The sequence below is a fragment of the Oryza glaberrima genome, chromosome 5, assembly GCF_000147395.1.
Source record: "Oryza glaberrima chromosome 5, OglaRS2, whole genome shotgun sequence".
Lineage (NCBI taxonomy): Eukaryota > Viridiplantae > Streptophyta > Magnoliopsida > Poales > Poaceae > Oryza > Oryza glaberrima.
Window position 1 is genome coordinate 931386 of NC_068330.1, and position 19668 is coordinate 951053.

Below are 19668 nucleotides of genomic sequence, written 5' to 3' on the forward strand. Positions count from 1 at the left end.
GCTGACCGAATATGAACTTGCATATTGGTGAACTCATATATCAGATATTAAAGGAGTGTTTGGCATAGCTCCAGATCCAAGATTTCTTAGAGCTGGGTATTTCAACCTCTATCCATGGACCTGGAACTACAATTAAATTGATAACATTTGAATTAATCATTTTATTTTCATTTTAGGTGAAATATAGAATTTTGAACCACTATAAATAAACATACAAACTTCAAATCCAATGTGGATATGAGAACTGTAATCGTGCCAAACAAGACCTAATATGAATTGAACATTTCCTCAATTCTTTATTATCATCAAATCTGATCAAAGAATTTTACATGGCTTTCAAGTATGAATACAAAATTTTTAAAAAATGAAGTATTACAAACATGCACTTGATACATACATACCAAAGGGCTTAGCGCCTCTTGTTCTTGCTGCCAAAGTGCAGCACGATATAGAACAGAAACCGGAAAAAGAAACCAAACGCCACGGTGACCAGCAAGCACTTCCACCTGCCGATGTCCGTGACAGCCTGCTGCGCCAGCACGTCGGCGCCGGTCACCACGCACGTCTCCGCCGTCAATGGCGCGCCGAGCGTGGCGCCGATGGCGTCGAGCACCTTGAGCTTGACGGCCTTGGACATGGCGCCGATCGGCGTCCCGTCGAACATCTCGACGCCGCGGGAGAAGCACCGCGCCGCGTCGCGGAACTCGTTCTGGAGCACCGCCTGGTACGGGTACTTGACCAGCGACAGGTAGTGGAACCAGATCCAGTAGCTGGGGATGCGGTCGCGGTTGATGAAGAAGCCGGAGAAGAGCAGGAAGTAGGCGAGGATGGCGACGACCACTGTGTATCCCAGCATGACGTGCGGCACCACCGCGGACAGGAACGTCACGAACCCGCTCCCCGCCCAGAACGACGCCAGCACGGTCAGCGCGAAGAAGGCGAACGACGCGCCACCGCCGGAGAGCCCGACGGCGAAGAAGGTGGTCGCCGCGAACGCCAGCGACAGCACCACCAGCGGCGGGAACGCGACGGCGGTGTTGGCCACCACGTAGGAGAGTCTCCGGTACGCGTTGTGCGCCGTTTCCCGGAGGTAGATGTGGCGCTCCTGGACGAACACCGGCAGCGCGTCGGCGCAGACGTAGAACATGGTCGACATCGCCATGGCGAAGAAGCCGAGCCGCTCCTGGACTCCCTTGGGCGTGTCGTCGAGGCGCCAGAAGATGGTGGCGAGGATGACCCCCGTCACCATGATCGTGCCGAGCCGCATCACGAACAGCTCCGGCATGCGCCTCGTGTTGGTGAACGCCCTCTTCATCAGCACCCACACCTCCACGTACCACGGGTTCGCGTACGTCGGCACCGACGTCGATGACAATGTCCCCGAGCCGCTCCCGGCGACGAGCTTCCCCCTCGACACGCTCTCCGCGATGGCGAGCTCGAGCGGCATTGTGCGGAGCTGACTGCAGTCCTTGTCGTCCTTGGTGTCCAGGAGAGCGCCGAGCGATGATTGCCATCTTGAGCTGAACTTGACGAGCATGGCGGCGCCGTCGGGCTGGTGCTCGAGCTCGCGGATGGTGTCGAGCGCGAACTCGACGAGGTTCTCGTTGTCCGGGATGGGGTAGCCGAACACGGAGAAGAAGGGCTTGAGCCCCGACGGCGAGCCGGCGTAGACGGTGCGGCCGCGGGAGAGGAGGAGGAGGCGGTCGAGGATGTTGAGGATGCGTGCGCTGGGCTGGTGGATGGTCATGACGACGACGCTGCCGCTCTGCGCGATGCGGCGGAGCACCTGCACCACCATGAAAGCGCTCGCCGAGTCCAGCCCGGAGGTGGGCTCGTCGAGGAACAGCAGGATGGGGTCGTGGACGATGTCCGTGCCGATGGAGACGCGGCGGCGCTCGCCGCCGGACACGCCGCGGTGGGCCTCGTCGCCGACGATGGTGTCCGCGGCGCGGGCGAGGCCGAGCTGGCCGATGAGCGCGTCGACGCGGGCGCGCTTCTTGTCCGGCGAGAGCGCGCGCGGGAGGCGGAACTCGGCGGCGAACATGAGCGTCTCCCGCACCGTGAGCATCGGGTACAGCAGGTCGTCCTGCATGACGTACGCGGAGATCGCCCGGACGCGGCGGCCGTGGAGCGCCTCGCCGTTGAGCTCCACCCTGCCGCGGAGGCTCCCCCGCGCGATGCGCCCGGCGAGCGCATCGAGCAGCGTCGACTTTCCGGACCCGCTGGCGCCCATGACGGCCAGGACCTCGCCGTCGCGCGCCTCGCCGGAGATGCCGTCGAGCAGCGCCTTGGCCGGCGGCGCGTCCGTCGGCAACGGCGGCAGCAGGCCGGCGCGGCGGCTGCCGACGGTGTAGGAGAGGTCGGTGAACGTGAGGGCGTACGGCACCGGCGTGGATTGGGCGGCGGCGGCGTCGATGTCGAGCACGACGCAGTCGCCGGGGAGGATCGCCATGTGTGTGCTGTGTAGAGTGGCACAAAACTCGGGCTTGTCTTGTTGACTTGGATGATGGATGGATGGGAGAGCGCGCGGAGTGATGGCGATTTAAATGGGATCGATTAGTCCGAGGTGGAGTCCGACTCGGTCGGACGAGTCCGGCTCGGTCGGGGCTCTATAGACCGAGACCGATTCGGCACGTCAGTAGTACAAGAGAGCTATATTACTGCGAAAATGATATACGTGCCGGTACAACCTTGTTGTCCAGCTATTGTGTCCTGCATACTATTCTAAGTACAACCATAAATTTTCGTGTTTAAATTTGATCGTCCATTTTATTTAATTTTTTTTAATTAGTATTTTATTGTTATGGGATGATAAAACATAAATAATATTTTATGTATGATTTTTTTAAAAAAAATAAATAAAACGAATGAACAAAATTTAGTACGGAAAAGCATGATTGTACACGAAGAGAGTATGACCATGGCCACAATGAAAGGCTCAGACGGCAAATGTCTCATTCCGTGATAGAATCTAACACGCGCAGGTGATGCCGTAATGGAGTCGGCCATCAGTCGAACACTGGCGTCGTATATATAGCGGCGTTCATATTACTGTGCAGTAGTGCTATACATCCAACTGAACAGTACAACTATCATACAACTGCGCTGAACCAATCAATCACGGAGTTCATAAGCATTCACTTGGACCTGTCAAAACGATTTAAAACTTGAGCTTATGTACAGTGATATGCAGGTCGAACAGGTGCAGTCGTACGCACACTTAAGGCCTGTTTGGTTGATGCCCTCACTAACATGTCTGAAAAAATTGGGTGCCTGAGAGCTACCTGATAGGATGATAAATTTTGCCTGCTCAGGCAGCCTGAACACTTGTCTGTTTGGTTGTTCTTCCGCGCCTGTGAAAACTAAACGTGATTAAGCTTTTAATTATTACGGTTGTTATAAAGTGTTAGCAAAAAAATAAAATATTTGGATGGGCTGTATCCCTCCTTGAAAGCACAAATAAAATATATTTGTATGGTCGGCTGCTTCTACAATCTACAGTACATATACTACATTATTATAAGCGGTAATTAGGATTAATGAGCGTAGCTGCGCCGCCCTGGAGCTCAGCGACCGTTTTCGGTCGCCTGACTCAGGCTAATGAGGCTGCAAAAGAGCTCAGGCCAGGGAAGGAGAAACTAAGGTCAGGGCACTAATCAAACAAGGTCCCGGCTGATCTGAGGCTTACGTCTGGTGCCCAACCAAACATGCCCTTATTCCGATTACTGCGTGCTTTACTGCTTTTAGGCTCTGCTTGTTAAGTGCTACTCCAAATGCCAGCTGCAAAGCGTGTTAGTGATGGTCTCTTTATGGGGTAACTGGGGTAATCTTGACAGCTGCAAAGCGTGTTAGTGTTAGTAACTGGGGTAATCCTTCCTTATGCTCTCTTTATGGGCATTAATTCCAAGCATGTTTTTGACCAACAGAAACACGAGACAAGAGTACAAGACAAATGTAGCTGTTTACAGTAGCTACTAGCTGCACACATTTGTTGCCACGAGCTGACATGAGATGAGATTCAAACAGAGTACGAAGACGAGAAGTCGAGAACACCTGAGCCACCACAAACTTCCAAAGCAGCTTCTGAGGTCTACAACAACATTTAGCACTTCAAAGATAAAAGGTAAACTGCCATCGACGTCGTTCAGCGCGCATAGCAACAAAATTTTCAATCTGAAGATACAAATCTATCTGCAAAAACAATGTGATTTGGAAGTTCAACGGACCATCCATCGTACATCAATAGCAAAATACGCTGTCGTTTTGAGAAAAGAACCAAATACACTTATCTCGTCTTAAAACAGGACTGTGACTATTACAACCATAGCATGACATTCACAAGTAACAAAATACGCTGTCGTTTTTGAGAAAAGAGCAAATACACTCATCTCGTCTTAAACCGGGAATGTAACCATTACAACCATAGCATGACGAACGCCATAGACTGCGATTAAATTTCAGGCTTCAGGGGACTCGCTCGGTCTAGGTGAGCGTGAGCCACCACGGCTACCACCGTCACCATTTCCATCCCTAGGACTTCGGCTACCGTTGTCCATTGGGCTAGGGCTTCCATTGTTCCTTGGGCTTGGGCTGCGCCCGTTGGCAGCTGCAGGGCTACGGTAGCCATCAGACGTGCTCCTGCTGTTCTCCCTGCCCCGGGGGCTGTCACCGTGATCTGAGCCATTACGCTCAGCATTATCCTTGGGTGGTGGGCTCACCTGGTCCTGTGGACTCCTTGGACTACGGCTACCATCAGGGGTGGGGCTGCGCTTCTTTTCATTTGCTGCTGGGGAGATGGATCGCCTGGGACTCCTGCTGTAACTAAGACTCCTTGATCTTTCAAGCTCTCTGCGTGCCCTGGGAGATCCAGACAGGGATCTGGACCTAGACCGGCTGATATAAAGAATGTAAAAGAAGCAGGGTGAGGTCAACATAACATATCTGTGATTTGGACAGACAGCATGGTGTATTATAATTTGAACATGTGGCGTTTGAAGCATACCTGTAACTGCGGCTCCGGCTCCGGCTCCGGCTATAGCTCCGACTGCGACCACGTCCACGGCGTGGCGATGGAGAGCGTGAATAACTTCTCTCACGCCTGAAAAAAAAAGAAGTATGCATTGGAGAAATCTAAGTTAAATTATTCAAATACGGTACCTCGGAACAATTGCAAGTGCTGCTCTTTATCAGATCAACTTATCAATCAATACCTGAGATTTCTTGGGCTGTTTTGACAGTTTCTTTCTATGTGACCTCTCTCCCCACAGCGGTAACATTTGTTCTTCCAGTCACCAGCCTTGCAGTCTCTTGCCCAGTGACCATCAATCCCACAGTTAAAACAACGACCTGTTCCAGGAGGAGGTCCTCTCCCCATATATTCACGTGAACCACCAGGACCACGTGGAACCTGCATGCTCAATTTGTTGAAAAGAGCATCAGTCAACAAAAAATACAGATCAATTCAGCAGCAGCTTCATATTAAAGAAAAAAAATAGAATCAGGATGTGCTTAGAGAAGCAACCGAAGAACAGCATACCCCTTTAGCAAACTCAACAAGAATGCGGCTTCCATCAACATCCCTGCCATCAAGGTTGTACCTTGCTTCCTCAGCATCACGGGGATCACTGAACTCCTGTTTGGTAAAAGAGACATCCGAAAAATGTTGGACTTGTGAACTAAAAGGTACAATTTAGAAAAGAGAGAAAAAAATGAGGGAAGAATAATTCACATACAATAAATGCGTAGTCGCGCTTCAACTCCACTTCACGTATTCTGCACCAATGGTTGCCAAACAGTAAGCCATCATGATTCAAGTACTCAAATGCATCACCGACTTGCAACGTCCACTAAAACAGTCAATAACATTACACCAAGGGCGCCCTTCAACAAAGTCCTCGACAAACTTTGGAAGAATGGCCACCAATTCCACCAAGGGCACCCCTTCCACCAGACCATCACAGACCTCCCGGTTTGTGTAAAAAACCGAAAAACCTTCAACAAGATCATTCAAGTCAAACACACAAGACCCGGGGGGGCAAACTTCTACAGCATACTTTAAGAAATAATAGAAAATGCCACACCAAAAGGCTTCAAGGAACTCATCCACAAAGTAGCTGAAAAAAGAGTGGTACCACTGAACCCAACAACTGCTATGAGCTGGCCCATTGGAAAGGGTAGGAAGGATCCAGTGCTTACTAGTCTATGCTCAGCACAGAAGACTCGCACACAATTTGGAAAGGTTACAATTTTAATGGGAAATAATTAAATTTCTACAGTGAAATTTGAACGTACCAAGTTGTTGTAATATCAACTGTTTAGCAAGTGTTATCATAGTAATAGTGTTTTACATTTATACACACAGAAAATGCAGCTTATTACAAATTTAACAGAAAAAAAATCCATAAACTTCTGCAAAAAATCTGCACTTCAGAGAAATAAAATCTTAAGGACCATGGTTCTGTCCGTACCTTCCATATCTGCTGAAATGGTATTCTAGGTCACGAGAACGAGTGCGGGAAGACAGTCTACCAACATACAAGCGCGTGCTTCCATAACGATCATCATAGCGCGGCATCTCCTGAAGACAACAGCAAAAATACATCAGTACTTTTCACAATCTAATGAACGATTGGAAGGAGGATGAATACTGGTACAAATGAAGATCTACAGTTAGTGGATGCTTTTTTATGCAGGAAAAACTAACGGAATAGAAGTTTTTGATAATTACAACATCCATTTCACTACAGAATAGACTCATATTTAGGGGGCCTAGCAAGTAATCACATTAGAGGATGAGCTATGGCATGATTAGATAGGCCTTGCCGCCCAGAGCAGCATACACAAGATCAACAGGCATAGATGCAGCCATTAAAGTTCACAAAGAATCAGTTAAGGCAAGTCTAGCCATAGCATCCCCTATAAGAACCTGTAATCTTAGGACTAACATGAAATAAATCTACTTGACGTGCCTGCAAACAATTCAATGTAACTACAAAGAATCACAATATGAGCAATTGTAGCATCTTAGGTTGCATGAACTAATTAACACATAGCAGAGACTAAAAACTGGGGCGCTTGCACTATATGATAGAATCATCAATGTCCACTTACAAAGAAAGCAGCGCGTCACCAAGTCCATGCTATCATTAATACTCACATAAACCTATACATAAGAGGGGTTTAAGCACAAGGGTGGGGGTTTAAACATATGGGTTTAAGAGGCTTCACAGCTTTACCCTTTTTACTTGAGCTTTCTGATTTCAGGTCAAAAATTATCTAGAGCTTGTTACTTGTTGCCCTCGGCGAAAAGTAAATCCAATCAGATGCAACATGACCAAATCCTCTCTGCGAGCGGCACACAGGCGACGCGAAGCTCTACAAACCCGCGCCGGCGATCGATGGGGCAGCCATGGTCGATGGCCTCCAAATCTGACATGTTCGATTCCGATTTCGCTCCTATCCCTTCCTTCCCCACACTAGGTTGCTATAATCGATGAAACAAACGAACCTACGGCGGAACGGAATCGAACAACCGCGAGAGAAAAATTGAGAAAAAAAAATCCGGAGCTCGGGGAGGAGGATCTCGAACCTTGGAGGAGAATGGCGGCGAAACCCTAGGTCGGGGGCGGCGCGGATGCGGCGGCTGTCAGAAGGGCGGAGCTCGGGATGTGGGAGGAGGAGGGCTATTTATTCGGCGTCGCAGATCTGGATGGACGGGTCAGATTGTCTACGGGATGAATGGACGGACAGGATTGGTTTGAGTTGTCGTGTTTCCTCTCGGCGGCGCGGGGCACGTGCACGTTCACGCCTTCTATGCTTTACACCAACGTTCACCGAGTCACTGAATGGTGGGCCGAGCAGGCCCAGAGCCCAGCCCAATTGTGATGAGAATGGCCCATGTATAGTTCATTATTTTAGGCTTTGAACTTTATAAATACTACTCAAATTTTCATCAAGAAATATTCATACTGATGGTGCTATATTTTCCATCAGAAAATATTCAAGTTTTTAGACATCTGTTTATACTATAAACTCCATATCATAGACTACAAATTTTTTATATACTTACGATGCAAATTCCAAATTGTACGCTACAAATTTAAAATCTCACACTATAATTTCCATAATTCTCCGTATATAGAACAGTTGTAAGAAAAGCAATTGATTAAGCACTTGATTCATACCTTACATTCTTGATTGCACATTGCTGACTTTATCGCGAGTAAATTAAATTTGCACGGTCGATTGTTTAACATGACACGAGTTTATAATTTAACTCCAAGAGTTGGTCTGGAGTGAAGTTGTGGAGCTTCACAACTCTAGTTCATTTTGTAAGAGAGCTCCACCCAGCTCCACTCCCAATTTTGGTGAAGCTGAAACTGTTTGGCTAAGCTCCAGCTCCAGGAGGGGTGGAGCTGGAGCTGTGCCAAACAAGCCCTACTACTCAAGTTTTTCATCAAGAAATCAATTGGCGGATCTACAGGATAAGTGTAGGTGTTAGGTGATACCGACGATTTTCGATAAAAACCAATAGCAAAACTGCTTATTCATATATTATAACATCATGATCTAAGCATAATTAGTAAACTATGACACTGATAGACACGTTATGACACCAACGAATCAATTTTCTGGATCCGCCACTCAAAATATTGATATTGATGGTGCTATATTATCCATAAAAAATAGTAGTTTTTAGGCATGTACTTAAACTATAAACCCCATATCATGTAGTACTATATTTTTATACACTTACGATGTAAATTCCAAATTGTACACTACAAATTTAAAATCTCACACTATAATTTCCGTAATTCTCCGTATATAGAACAGTTGTAAGAAAAGCAATTGATTGCGCACTTGATCCATACCTTACATTCTTGATTACACATTGCTGACTTTATCGTGATGAGTAAATTAAATTTGCATAGTCGATTGTTTAGCCTGACACGAGTCTTCAAGTCTGAACCCAAATCGAGCCAACCAAACACGCCCCTATATAAAGGCCGCGACCAACACGCACCGCACCGCAAACTAACACCGCGGTGTGATCCATTCTGCAAGTGATCCGTTCTGCATGGCGACCTCCGCCCACACGGTGCTCGACGTCGACTCCGGCGGCGGCGCGGCGACCGCGGCGGCCGGCCCGCCGGTGCCGTACCTGCTGTCCTTCACCGACCTCTCGTACAGCGTCAGGAAGGGCGGCGGCGGGGTCCTGTCGTGCGTGCCGTCGCGCCGCCGCCGCCGCCGCCACAGCAACCGCCTGGCGTCCGCGGACGCGCCGGCGCCGCCCGACGCGCCCACCAAGGCGCTGCTCGACGGCATCTCCGGCGAGGCGCGGGACGGCGAGCTGTTCGCCGTCATGGGGGCCAGCGGGTCCGGCAAGTCCACGCTGGTCGACGCGCTCGCCGGCCGCATCGCGCGGGAGAGCCTCCGCGGCGCCGTCGAGCTCAACGGCGAGCCGCTCCATGGGCGCCGCCTCCGCGCCATCTCCGCGTACGTCATGCAGGACGACCTGCTGTACCCGATGCTCACCGTGCGGGAGACGCTGCTGTTCGCCGCCGAGTTCCGCCTCCCGCGCGCGCTCTCGCCGGACAAGAAGCGCGCCCGCGTCGACGCGCTCATCGACCAGCTCGGCCTCGCGCGCGCCGCGGACACCATCATCGGCGACGAGGCCCACCGCGGCGTGTCCGGCGGGGAGCGCCGCCGCGTGTCCATCGGCACGGACATCGTCCACGACCCCATCCTGCTGTTCCTCGACGAGCCCACCTCCGGGCTGGACTCGGCGAGCGCGTTCATGGTGGTGCAGGTGCTCCGCCGCATCGCGCAGAGCGGCAGCGTCGTCATCATGACCATCCACCAGCCCAGCGCGCGCATCCTCAACATCCTCGACCGCCTCCTCCTCCTCTCCCGCGGCCGCACCGTCTACGCCGGCACGCCGGCGGGGCTCAAGCCCTTCTTCTCCGAGTTCGGCGACCCCATCCCGGACAACGAGAACCCGGCCGAGTTCGCGCTCGACACCATCCGCGAGCTCGAGCACCAGCCCGACGGCGCCGCCCCGCTCGCCGACTTCAACGTCAAGTGGCAGTCCATGCACGCCGCACTCCCGGCAGCTGACAGCAAGGACAGCAAGCGATGCACCATGCCACTCGAGCTCGCCATCACGGAGAGCGTGTCGAGGGGGAAGCTCGTCGCCGGCAGCGGCTCGGGGACGGCGTCGTCGACCTCGGTGCCGACGTTCGCGAACCCGCTGTCCGTCGAGGTGTGGGTGCTGATGAAGCGATCCTTCACGAACACGGGGCGCATGCCGGAGCTGTTCGTGATGCGGCTCGGCACGATCATGGTGACGGGGTTCATCCTCGCCACCATCTTCTGGCGCCTCGACGACACGCCCAAGGGAGTCCAGGAGCGTCTCGGCTTCTTCGCCATGGCGATGTCCACCATGTTCTACGTCTGCGCCGACGCGCTGCCGGTGTTCGTCCAGGAGCGCCACATCTACCTCCGAGAGACAGCGCACAACGCGTACCGGAGACTCTCCTACGTGTTCGCCAACGCCGTCGTCGCGTTCCCGCCGCTGGTGTTCCTGTCGCTGGCGTTCGCGGTGACCACCTTCTTCGCCGTCGGCCTCGCCGGCGGCGGCGGTTCGTTCCTGTTCTTCGTGCTGATCATCCTGGCGTCGTTCTGGGCGGGGAGCGGGTTCGTGACGTTCCTGTCCGCGGTGGTGCCGCACGTCATGCTGGGATACACGGTGGTCGTCGCCATCCTCGCCTACTTCCTGCTCTTCTCCGGCTTCTTCATCAACCGCGACCGCATCCCGAGCTACTGGATCTGGTTCCACTACCTGTCGCTCGTCAAGTACCCGTACCAGGCGGTGCTCCAGAACGAGTTCCGCGACGCGACGCGGTGCTTCTCCCGCGGCGTCGAGATGTTCGACGGGACGCCGATCGGCGCCATGTCCAGGGCCGTCAAGCTCAAGGTGCTCGATGCCATCAGCAAGACGCTCGGCACCAACATGACGGCGAACACCTGCGTCACCACCGGCGCCGACGTGCTGGCGCAGCAGGCCGTCACTGACATTGGCAAGTGGAAGTGCCTGCTGGTCACCGTGGCGTGGGGGTTCTTCTTCCGGGCTCTCTTCTACGTCGTCTTGCTCGTCGGCAGCAAGAACAAGAGGAGGTAGAGAGAGAGGGGCCGATCATGTTCAGCTGATATGATGTCTGAATTAATGACAGCAAGAAATGTGTGATATGCTAGTAGTGTATTTGTTTGTGTAATTTTCTCATTTTGTTGAAGATGCAGTTCATGTATGTGAAAGTGTTCAGTTTTACTGGCTGTTATACACTAAAACATACAGAATTACATGTTGATATACTGTTTCTCAATGACCCTTCTGTTCTGAGGCTCTCTCTGATTTTATTTTTATGCCTTCTACTATTATTATTTTTTCAAGGGAACGGCAAGGAGCTCCTGCATTTCACTATAGAAGAAGAGAGTTGATCAATGATAAACAGATGTTAAAAAATGAGTAGCTCTTTTTGAACAAATGTGCAAAACTATATGTTCTGTAACAGTATATGTTCAATAGTAAGAAACTATATTTCACAGCTACGATAAAGAAATGTGCAGTTGTATATGTTGTGTACAACTGAGAGTTACACTGTTATTAGTTAATAGTTATTATCAACAATAAATATGTCACACAGTTAAGAAGATGGGCAGCATTGAAAATATCAAAAGTAAAAAAAAGGCATGGTATACTGAATTTTGTACCATTTGACGTATGCTACCTAACTCTGTTTTAATAATCATATATTTCCTTCCTCTATCTGTTTTTAGCTGGTGCCTTGCTCCTGGCTAAATGATAATGACAAGGATGCAACAAGTTGTTGCACATTTGGGTTTCCTCAAGGAAACTGAAATTAAAAGATGTTCGGTTGCATTGATCCTTTTGTTGAATTGGTGCTGCCAAAAAGGCATGGTTTTCTATCATCATTCGGATGGTTAGTTCTGCCAAACAGTTTAAATTTGTAGTATTGAAAAGGTTGCACCACACATGATTTACTTGCTCAATCTTCAGGTTCAGGTCAGCAGATGGGTCAGAGGGAGACGTCTGTCCTACTAGCTTATTTGGTCAGTATGAAATGGCGGCTTAAAGTTTCAGACACTTCAGCTCAAATTCTTCTGATATGGTACATGTGTACAACCAGCTGTTACACTGTCTTCAGAGACCTGTATTTCCAAACTTCCTTTTTCTTCTGAAGCAGGTTGGTGCAAACTTAACTTCTCAACTTTGCCAAATACTAGGGCTCTTGTGCTAGTAGAAACATCTGTCTTGTCAAGTTGAACATGCATTACTAATTCAAGAAACTTACCATGGAATTCCATGTTGCTGAAATCATGCAATGGATTATGGATGTACATGTTTCAGACACCTTTTCTGACAGTAAGAAAAACCCAAAAATGTTTCATAAGATTGTTAACCCAGAAGTAATAGTTAAGTACTAGTGGCAGATTCGACTGTATACATCGATCCACTTTGGATGTAGAGGCTGAGTTTTAATCTTTTTTTAAAAAAAAATGTTATAGTATAAGGTAGCTGAAATGCAACCGTAGTTTTCTTGTACACGACATGTATGTACATATATCTGTGGTCAAATACCTGTCGTGACGGCGACACATGAGACTAGTGGTTTGGCCTGTAGCTGCAAGTCAAGAGCGAGGCAGGCAAGGCAACCTGAATTTTGAGAAACACAGATGTCACAAATTTGCCGGTTTGTTCATCACAAGGAAAATGTGGCTTCAGAAAGGAGAATTCGACAAGATGCCAATGCCAAATGGATCCAGAGAAAGATGATGGATAGATATCCATTCGTCCATCATGCTAAGTAGGATTAGTATCTATCAGCTAAATCTCATCTCCTTACGTTTCTCAATGAGGATGCAACGCCATTGGCTGATCCATGTTTTGTTCAGGTGTTTGGGCTACCTCTGATGGCTCCTGCAGCCACACCTTTTGCCTTGCTTTCAAAAGGGTCTCGGAGAAGAAACCAACTAAAGCCATTTTGTTTTAAAGAATCTAGGGGACAATATCAGCAGCAAATGTGTAGTATTTGACAACTCATATGTCTCACAAATAAAGTTAGCTCTTGCTAATCTACGCACAGTGGTTAGTAGGATTAATGGAGGAAATCAATGTCATTTACTAGTTCATTTCAGGCCTTGATCATTAAACTGACCTGCCCTTGTTTCTTGATTGGATCTGAGAAGGTAGGAAGATGCTATAACATAATACTTCCTATATGGCATCCTTAACTTTTGATATGCATTTAACCATTTATTTTGATAAAAAATTGTGCAAGTATCTAAAAATATAAGTTATGCTTAAAATACATTAATGATAAAACAAATCATAATAAAACAAGTAATAATTATCACGCATGGTTAAAGATGTGTCTGAAAATCAACAAAAAAAAATAACAGGGAGTATATGTATATTTTTTGGATGGCGGATCAATGTGATAAGTGCAAGAAAGGCCCTACTAGCTAGCAAAATCGCACAAGTTAGTTCCTGCTGACTTCAAACTTTGTCAATCATCAGCTACAGTGTTTTTGATTTTGTTTTCATTCCGATTCTTCTCCTGATCTGCAACAGCAACAAGAACAAGGATAGGAAGAAGAAGACGTAGAACGTACAAGAAAACATGTGTTCCTCGTGATCCCATTTTATCCTCCTCCTGTGCCTAATGCATGTATTTCCTTCCAAACGAGTTGGAGAAAAGCTACAAACTTCTGCCAAATTCCCAGCAATTAATTAATGCCCATCACATGTAAACTTCAGACTGGTTGCAAATTGACTTTCAGAGATTTTTCAACTCTAGCTCTATCTCCTCTCAAAAGACGACGAAATACAATACAAGACATGCCAAATTTAACTTGAAAACATCAATAACGCGTCCCAAAATTGAATATCTGTACTCATGTATGTACTGCCTTCTTTTTCTTGCACGAAATAATTTTGCATCCCGAATTAATACACTGTTCGGTGCAGGAGGACCAGAGAGATGATAGATGATGATATTAAGAGTGGCTGCAAGAAACTGGTACTAACTTGGCCAGCGAATCTGCACTGTTTCTGCTAGTAATGGAATTCATTTTGGTTCGTGCCGACTAATAGCTGGTTACATCTCGCTTTCTTGGCACTTGATGACTCTCGAGACTTTCTCGCGTGACTTGCTGCTCGAATTAATTTGCACCCATACTAGTACGTGATTAATTCATCTCAAGAAATGAAAAGGATGAAAAATTTCAATAAGGGTCTGTTTAGATTAAGTGGTGTAAAGTTTTAGTCTGTCACATCGGGTATTATACAGGGTGTCATATGAATTGTTTGGGCACTAATAAAAACTAATTACAGAATCCGTCAGCAAACCACGAGACGAATTTATTAAACCTAATTAATCCATCATTAGCAAATGTTTACTATACGTAGCACCACATTGTTAAATCATGTAGCAATTAGGCTTAAAAAGTTCATCTCTAAATTAGTCGCAACATGTGAAATAAGTTTTTTTTCAACCTATATTTAATACTTTATGTAGGTGTTCAGACATTCAATATGACAGGGAGTAAATTTTTTGTGGGAACTAAACATGGCCTAATACAGTACTAAGGTCCCTTTTTTTTAAGTTAAAGTGCAGATCCTACATCAGTTTCGTTAGAACGCTGTTTAAATTGTTAAACGGTATGTTTCGTGTGAAAACATTATTTTTATAAAGAAGTTGCTTTAAAATATTAAATAAATTTATTTTTAAGTTTATAATAATTAAAACTCAATTAGCCATACACTTATGACTTTTTCCTTTTGCATGTTTTTACTTAATGTTAACTTTTGTCTATCCCGAACAGGCCTAATTACTACTGAGAAACAGAGAAGAATCTGTAGTAGCAAGAAACAGAAGCATCAGAGTGGGTCAATGAAAGATTGGCAGGCAGTTGCTCGATTTGGCAGGCGAGTTCGTTTTGGCTTGCATACTGAGGTGACAGTGAGGGAAGAAGATTGAGCGCCCATCAAGGAGGAAACAGAGGATGATTTGGAGCTCATCACGCTTGACTTTGACCTAAATTAATTTCCTGTAACTGCCCTGCCCATAACGAAATTCTACTATTGCATGCACGGGCGCAGTAAGTAGTAGTGTACGGTGGATTCAGACTTTCAGATATTCCTACTACGGTGGACGGTGATGTCTTGACACCCCGTGTGTACCCACTCTTTTCGTACCCCCTCCATCCCAAAATAAGCACGACCACCTTCGTTTATCTTATTTAATTTTTTTAGAAAACCTAAAAAACATAAGTCACACATAAAGTATTATTTATATTTCATAATCTAATAATAATAAAAATATTAATCATAAAAAAAAATTAAATAAGACAGATGATCAAAGTTAGACACGGAAAGTTATGACTATGTTTATTTTATTTTGGGACAGAGGGACTGAGGGAGTACACGCTATGACAGTATGACACCCTCGCTAGAGAGCCCGGACAGCTAGACATACGACTGTTTATCGACTGAAAATTGGATTGAGAATTCAGTTGAGGAGTTGATGCAGTGATTGTTCATGTGAGTTTTATTTTAAGGTCTCGCCTGAAACGTAGGATTGGAGGAGTACATGAACAGGAAAAAGCACAGAAATATGATAGAAATGTATATGCAAAATTAGTGATTGAAAAAAGTTGAAAAACTCTAAGAATGGTCTAAATGGTCTAATAGTAAATGGTCTAATAGAAAAACACAGAAATATTATGTTAATATATAGTAAATCAAATCTAAATGGTCTAATACATGCAGCCAAGGGTCAAGGTAATATCAAACATATCTTCCAATGGTGCTTTGCCTCGAACCTATGCATGGGAAAAGAATAGCTAGCTCGAGATGGATGTTAGTTTTTCTATAAAATTCCCTTGAATTCATGGTTATAAGAAAATTTCATAAGCTTTTTGCTCACATATATATATGCTTTTCCTTTGTGTTCTCCTAAATCCCTGTGCCTCATTTGGTGGTAAAGATAATGATAGGATAGGGCTACGGGTCCTAGGTCCGTCACTAGCCATATAGTTCTTCCTAGGAGTGGACAAAAAGCTCAGGCTTGATTTGGCCTTCGCTCTGCTCGAAAGACAAATGAGAATATCCTAAGCTAGCTCACGAGCCGCTTGTTTGGCTAGTAAGCTTGAGCTAATATGTACTTATGAGGATTGTTTTATTCTCTGTATGGCTTGTAAGCATGGGTTGTCTTTTGTCAACTTATGATTTATTATACGATTATGAAGAATTGAATATGTGAACTTGTTTTAGTTTTGCATTTCGATGTTTTGTTCGCATCAAATAACTACAAATCATAGAAGAGATGTTTCGTATGAAAGTCTCACTAGCCGGCTCAAGCCATGAAACGCGCTGAGCCAAGCTCATGTTTAGCTCGATTTCCTGACTCTGGCTCGTCTCGTTTCCACCTCAAGTGCTTCCTATATTCTTATCAATATTGGGTATAGTTTTTTTCGATCGTATTTTCTCCCGACGTATTGTTTCTGTAGAGTACTCAAAAACTTGAAAAAGGAACGGGCTCATCTCCATAGGAGCTATCCAAACTTTATACTACCTCTATAAAATACATGGTGCGAGTGCTCTTAACATATCCTCCCTCTATCTCAAAATAGATTATATCATATCCTATTCTAGATTAGTTTATTTTAAGACAGGAGAACTCCTTGCCTACACTAATAGGGATTTTGGGCATCATGACGTGTGCACTTGGCTGAGAACTTGAGTATATACGCCTCTTTGCACACATGTATCACTTGCTTGGATTGAATATGTGCTTACGAATGATTGATTGATGCACAAAGGTTGGTCCATTTGTGGGCCTCTTGAGTTGTTAGGTTAGTTAAGTACGGCATACTACTTGCCCAGACCAGAGAGCCCCAGAATGTCTTTTAAGCGATACATGGCCCACAAGTTATCTTCGATGTGGGCCCAACTAACTCAATACGGCCCAGTCCATTTGTTACTACTGATCTGACCTCCTGGCCCAACACAGGTTATGGGCTTTCCATATTGCGTTTACTAGCCCAGTTATTATTTAGATTGAGCCCAATTACGACCAGTGCAATGTGTTGAAAAAGAAAACGCACTCCTCCTATTGGTTAACTCTTTTACTCGAAATGAGAATACAATCATAAGCAATATCAGATGTTTTGGTTGTCATATAATTTTCAGTAATAATTTCACTCATTTGTATTTTAGGACGGAAATAGTAGCAATTTGTTTTTCCCCATATTCCAACTCATTACCAAAATTTCAACCCAAATTTCAAAATATAATAAAAACAAAAGAAATGGCAAATAGATAGATCCAATTCATGGAAAGCATGAAAGCTCAGGCCGTGTTTAGTTCCAAAATAATTCTTCAAACTTCCAACTTTTCTATCACATCAAAACTTTTCTACACACACAAACTTCCAACTTTTCCGTCACATCGTTTCAATTTTAACCAAACTTCCAATTTTAATGTGAACTAAACACAGCCTAAATGGAATATACTAAATGAAATTGAAATTTTATAGTCCTCCCAGTCTCCCATGCTACTGACGCAAGATGTCAAAGCACCTTTCTGTCTCAAAGTGCTGAGTCTGTTCCTGACACTTCCAAATCCACAGCTCCATCGAGCTGTCTGATTCCCATGTCGTCGGAAGGAACAGTTGCCAATGATATCCCACCGTCCGATTCGTGCCACGTGTCGTACGCTTCATGTATACTTGTACATCAGACTGTATATTCATGTTAGCATGTATGATGTATACGTATCTCTATGCCATTCATGCCTTGCTTGAAGTATGGACCAAGGTTTGCAACAGCAGATCAGCAGAGCAGAGAGAAAAGAACTGGTCTGAAAAATTTTGCCTTTTTGCCATGAACAATGATGCTGTCTCATGACACTGTATTAGTACTCCAAGATGCATAATCTTTTTTGCCTTTTTTTAGATCTTGGTGAAATGGTGATCGGTGAGTGCTGTACTACTACTAGTCTCTGGAAGGAAGAACACATCATCAACCTGGCATTGACAAGAGTGATTATCTATCAGTGACACTGAAGAGAGAGGCAGAACTGGCAATGGCGTGCGTGGTGACTATAATCATATCCCATGCATGTGTAGTGTTGCCTGCGCCTTCTTGATGATGGCCATTCGTTTTCAGTTCATCATCGATCTAGTGCTTCACCCATGTCCTTTGCTTTGACACATCTTTGTGCACAATGGTATTGTTTATCTCAACAACTTGGGGGATTGCAGAAGGTCAATTGATTAAATTAACTGTTGCTACTTGGTATCTGTTCTGAATTCTGACTGAAAACAGGTATTGCTCTTCTCTTGTCTCTCCGTTTCAGGGAGGGTGCAGCAATTTATGAAATTGAGATGAGAGAAATAACAACAGAGAATGTTGTAGCTTACTCTTCTGTTTCTGTTTTCCAATACTTTTACAGGGGGAGAAGGGATAGATCTCATTGCTCTGCTTAAAGATATGTAGGCCTGAATCATTCTGAATAACAGTGCTACCTGATTATTTCCTACCTGAACTTTCAGAAAGCCCCTCTATGTAATGTAGCACTTGACCCCTGCATATCACACACAATAGAATCATCAATGAAACACAAGCACACATGTACACAATGCAATAGTGTTCATGTCCACCCTATAAATATATTGACAAATGACAGCTGATCTAAGCACCTGGAAATGCTGTCTTGCACAACAGAAATTACTTCATTGATTGATCTCCCCAGTCTGAATAAACTAAACCAGATCAAAATGCTGATAAATCTAGCTGTTATTCCTGCTGTTTTTGAGATTCATTTTACTTTTAGTCCATGCATGAAAAAAAGGCATGCTACAGAGACCTGTTACTTTCAGACTTCAGTGCTGGAAATTACTTAAAAGGTGTACCAGACTTTTGTCTGTCCTGATAGCTGCTCATGCTTAATGTTTCTTTCCTGCAATTGTGCAGTACTACTGCTAGCTATTGCTCGCTGGCCTACCATTAATTAGTATACTGTCCTATCCCCTAACTAAGCCAAATAAGCAAAGGTTTATAAGTAGTGTTCATTGTTAATAGTCAGCGTGGTTCTCGGTATACGCACCGGCTTATGGTAATTAGTACTTAACCACAAGTGTCAATCATGTCAATCCCTGCTCAATTGTTCCATAAGCCTACCATATTTTACAGATCAATATTGCTCTGCACCATCACACAGTGTTGTTGATTGCACTTGCATGAACTGCACAAAGTTATTACACACACAACATTACAAGCTAATGCAAATTCCACGCAACTACGTTTAATTAACTGCACATGTTGAATAACAATCCTGTCATTCAATGGATCAAAACTAGCATGACAATGACAGTGCTCTGCTTCTATAACCTCTCTTGTTTACTTAAGCTCAAAGATTCAGACAGTTCAGGCAGTTTGCAGAAGGCCACAAAATTTGACCATGGTTAATCAATCAATCAGTTAATTACACAATTACTCACATGTATGCATGGGCCGACCAGGATGGCTTGGCATTGGCATGCATCCAAGAGCAGCAATGCAGCATCATTGGAGGGGATGCAGCCA

The 19668-nt window shown here is 45.8% G+C and overlaps 3 protein-coding genes across 3 annotated transcripts; 1 reads left to right on the forward strand and 2 right to left on the reverse strand.

Annotated features, from left to right (window-relative positions):
* Positions 1 to 335: 335 nt before the first annotated feature.
* LOC127774350 (ABC transporter G family member 16-like) lies at positions 336 to 2452 on the reverse strand. Its single transcript, XM_052300578.1, has one exon. It carries the CDS (start codon positions 2450 to 2452, stop codon positions 410 to 412), a length of 2043 nt encoding a protein of 680 aa, XP_052156538.1. The 3' UTR covers positions 336 to 409.
* Positions 2453 to 4243: 1791 nt separating this feature from the next.
* Positions 4244 to 7670, reverse strand: LOC127774352 (serine/arginine-rich splicing factor RS2Z33-like). Its single transcript, XM_052300579.1, has 7 exons — positions 7589 to 7670; positions 6468 to 6577; positions 5733 to 5772; positions 5537 to 5632; positions 5211 to 5407; positions 5003 to 5098; positions 4244 to 4893 (listed from the first exon to the last, which is right to left on the reverse strand). Exons 2-7 carry the CDS (start codon positions 6572 to 6574, stop codon positions 4458 to 4460), a joined length of 972 nt encoding a protein of 323 aa, XP_052156539.1. The 5' UTR covers positions 6575 to 6577; positions 7589 to 7670; the 3' UTR covers positions 4244 to 4457.
* Positions 7671 to 9045: 1375 nt separating this feature from the next.
* Positions 9046 to 11381, forward strand: LOC127772554 (ABC transporter G family member 16-like). The gene has a single exon (XM_052298489.1). The coding sequence runs from the start codon at positions 9077 to 9079 to the stop codon at positions 11177 to 11179; it is 2103 nt and encodes a 700-aa protein (XP_052154449.1). The 5' UTR covers positions 9046 to 9076; the 3' UTR covers positions 11180 to 11381.
* The last annotated feature ends 8287 nt before the right edge of the window (positions 11382 to 19668 follow it).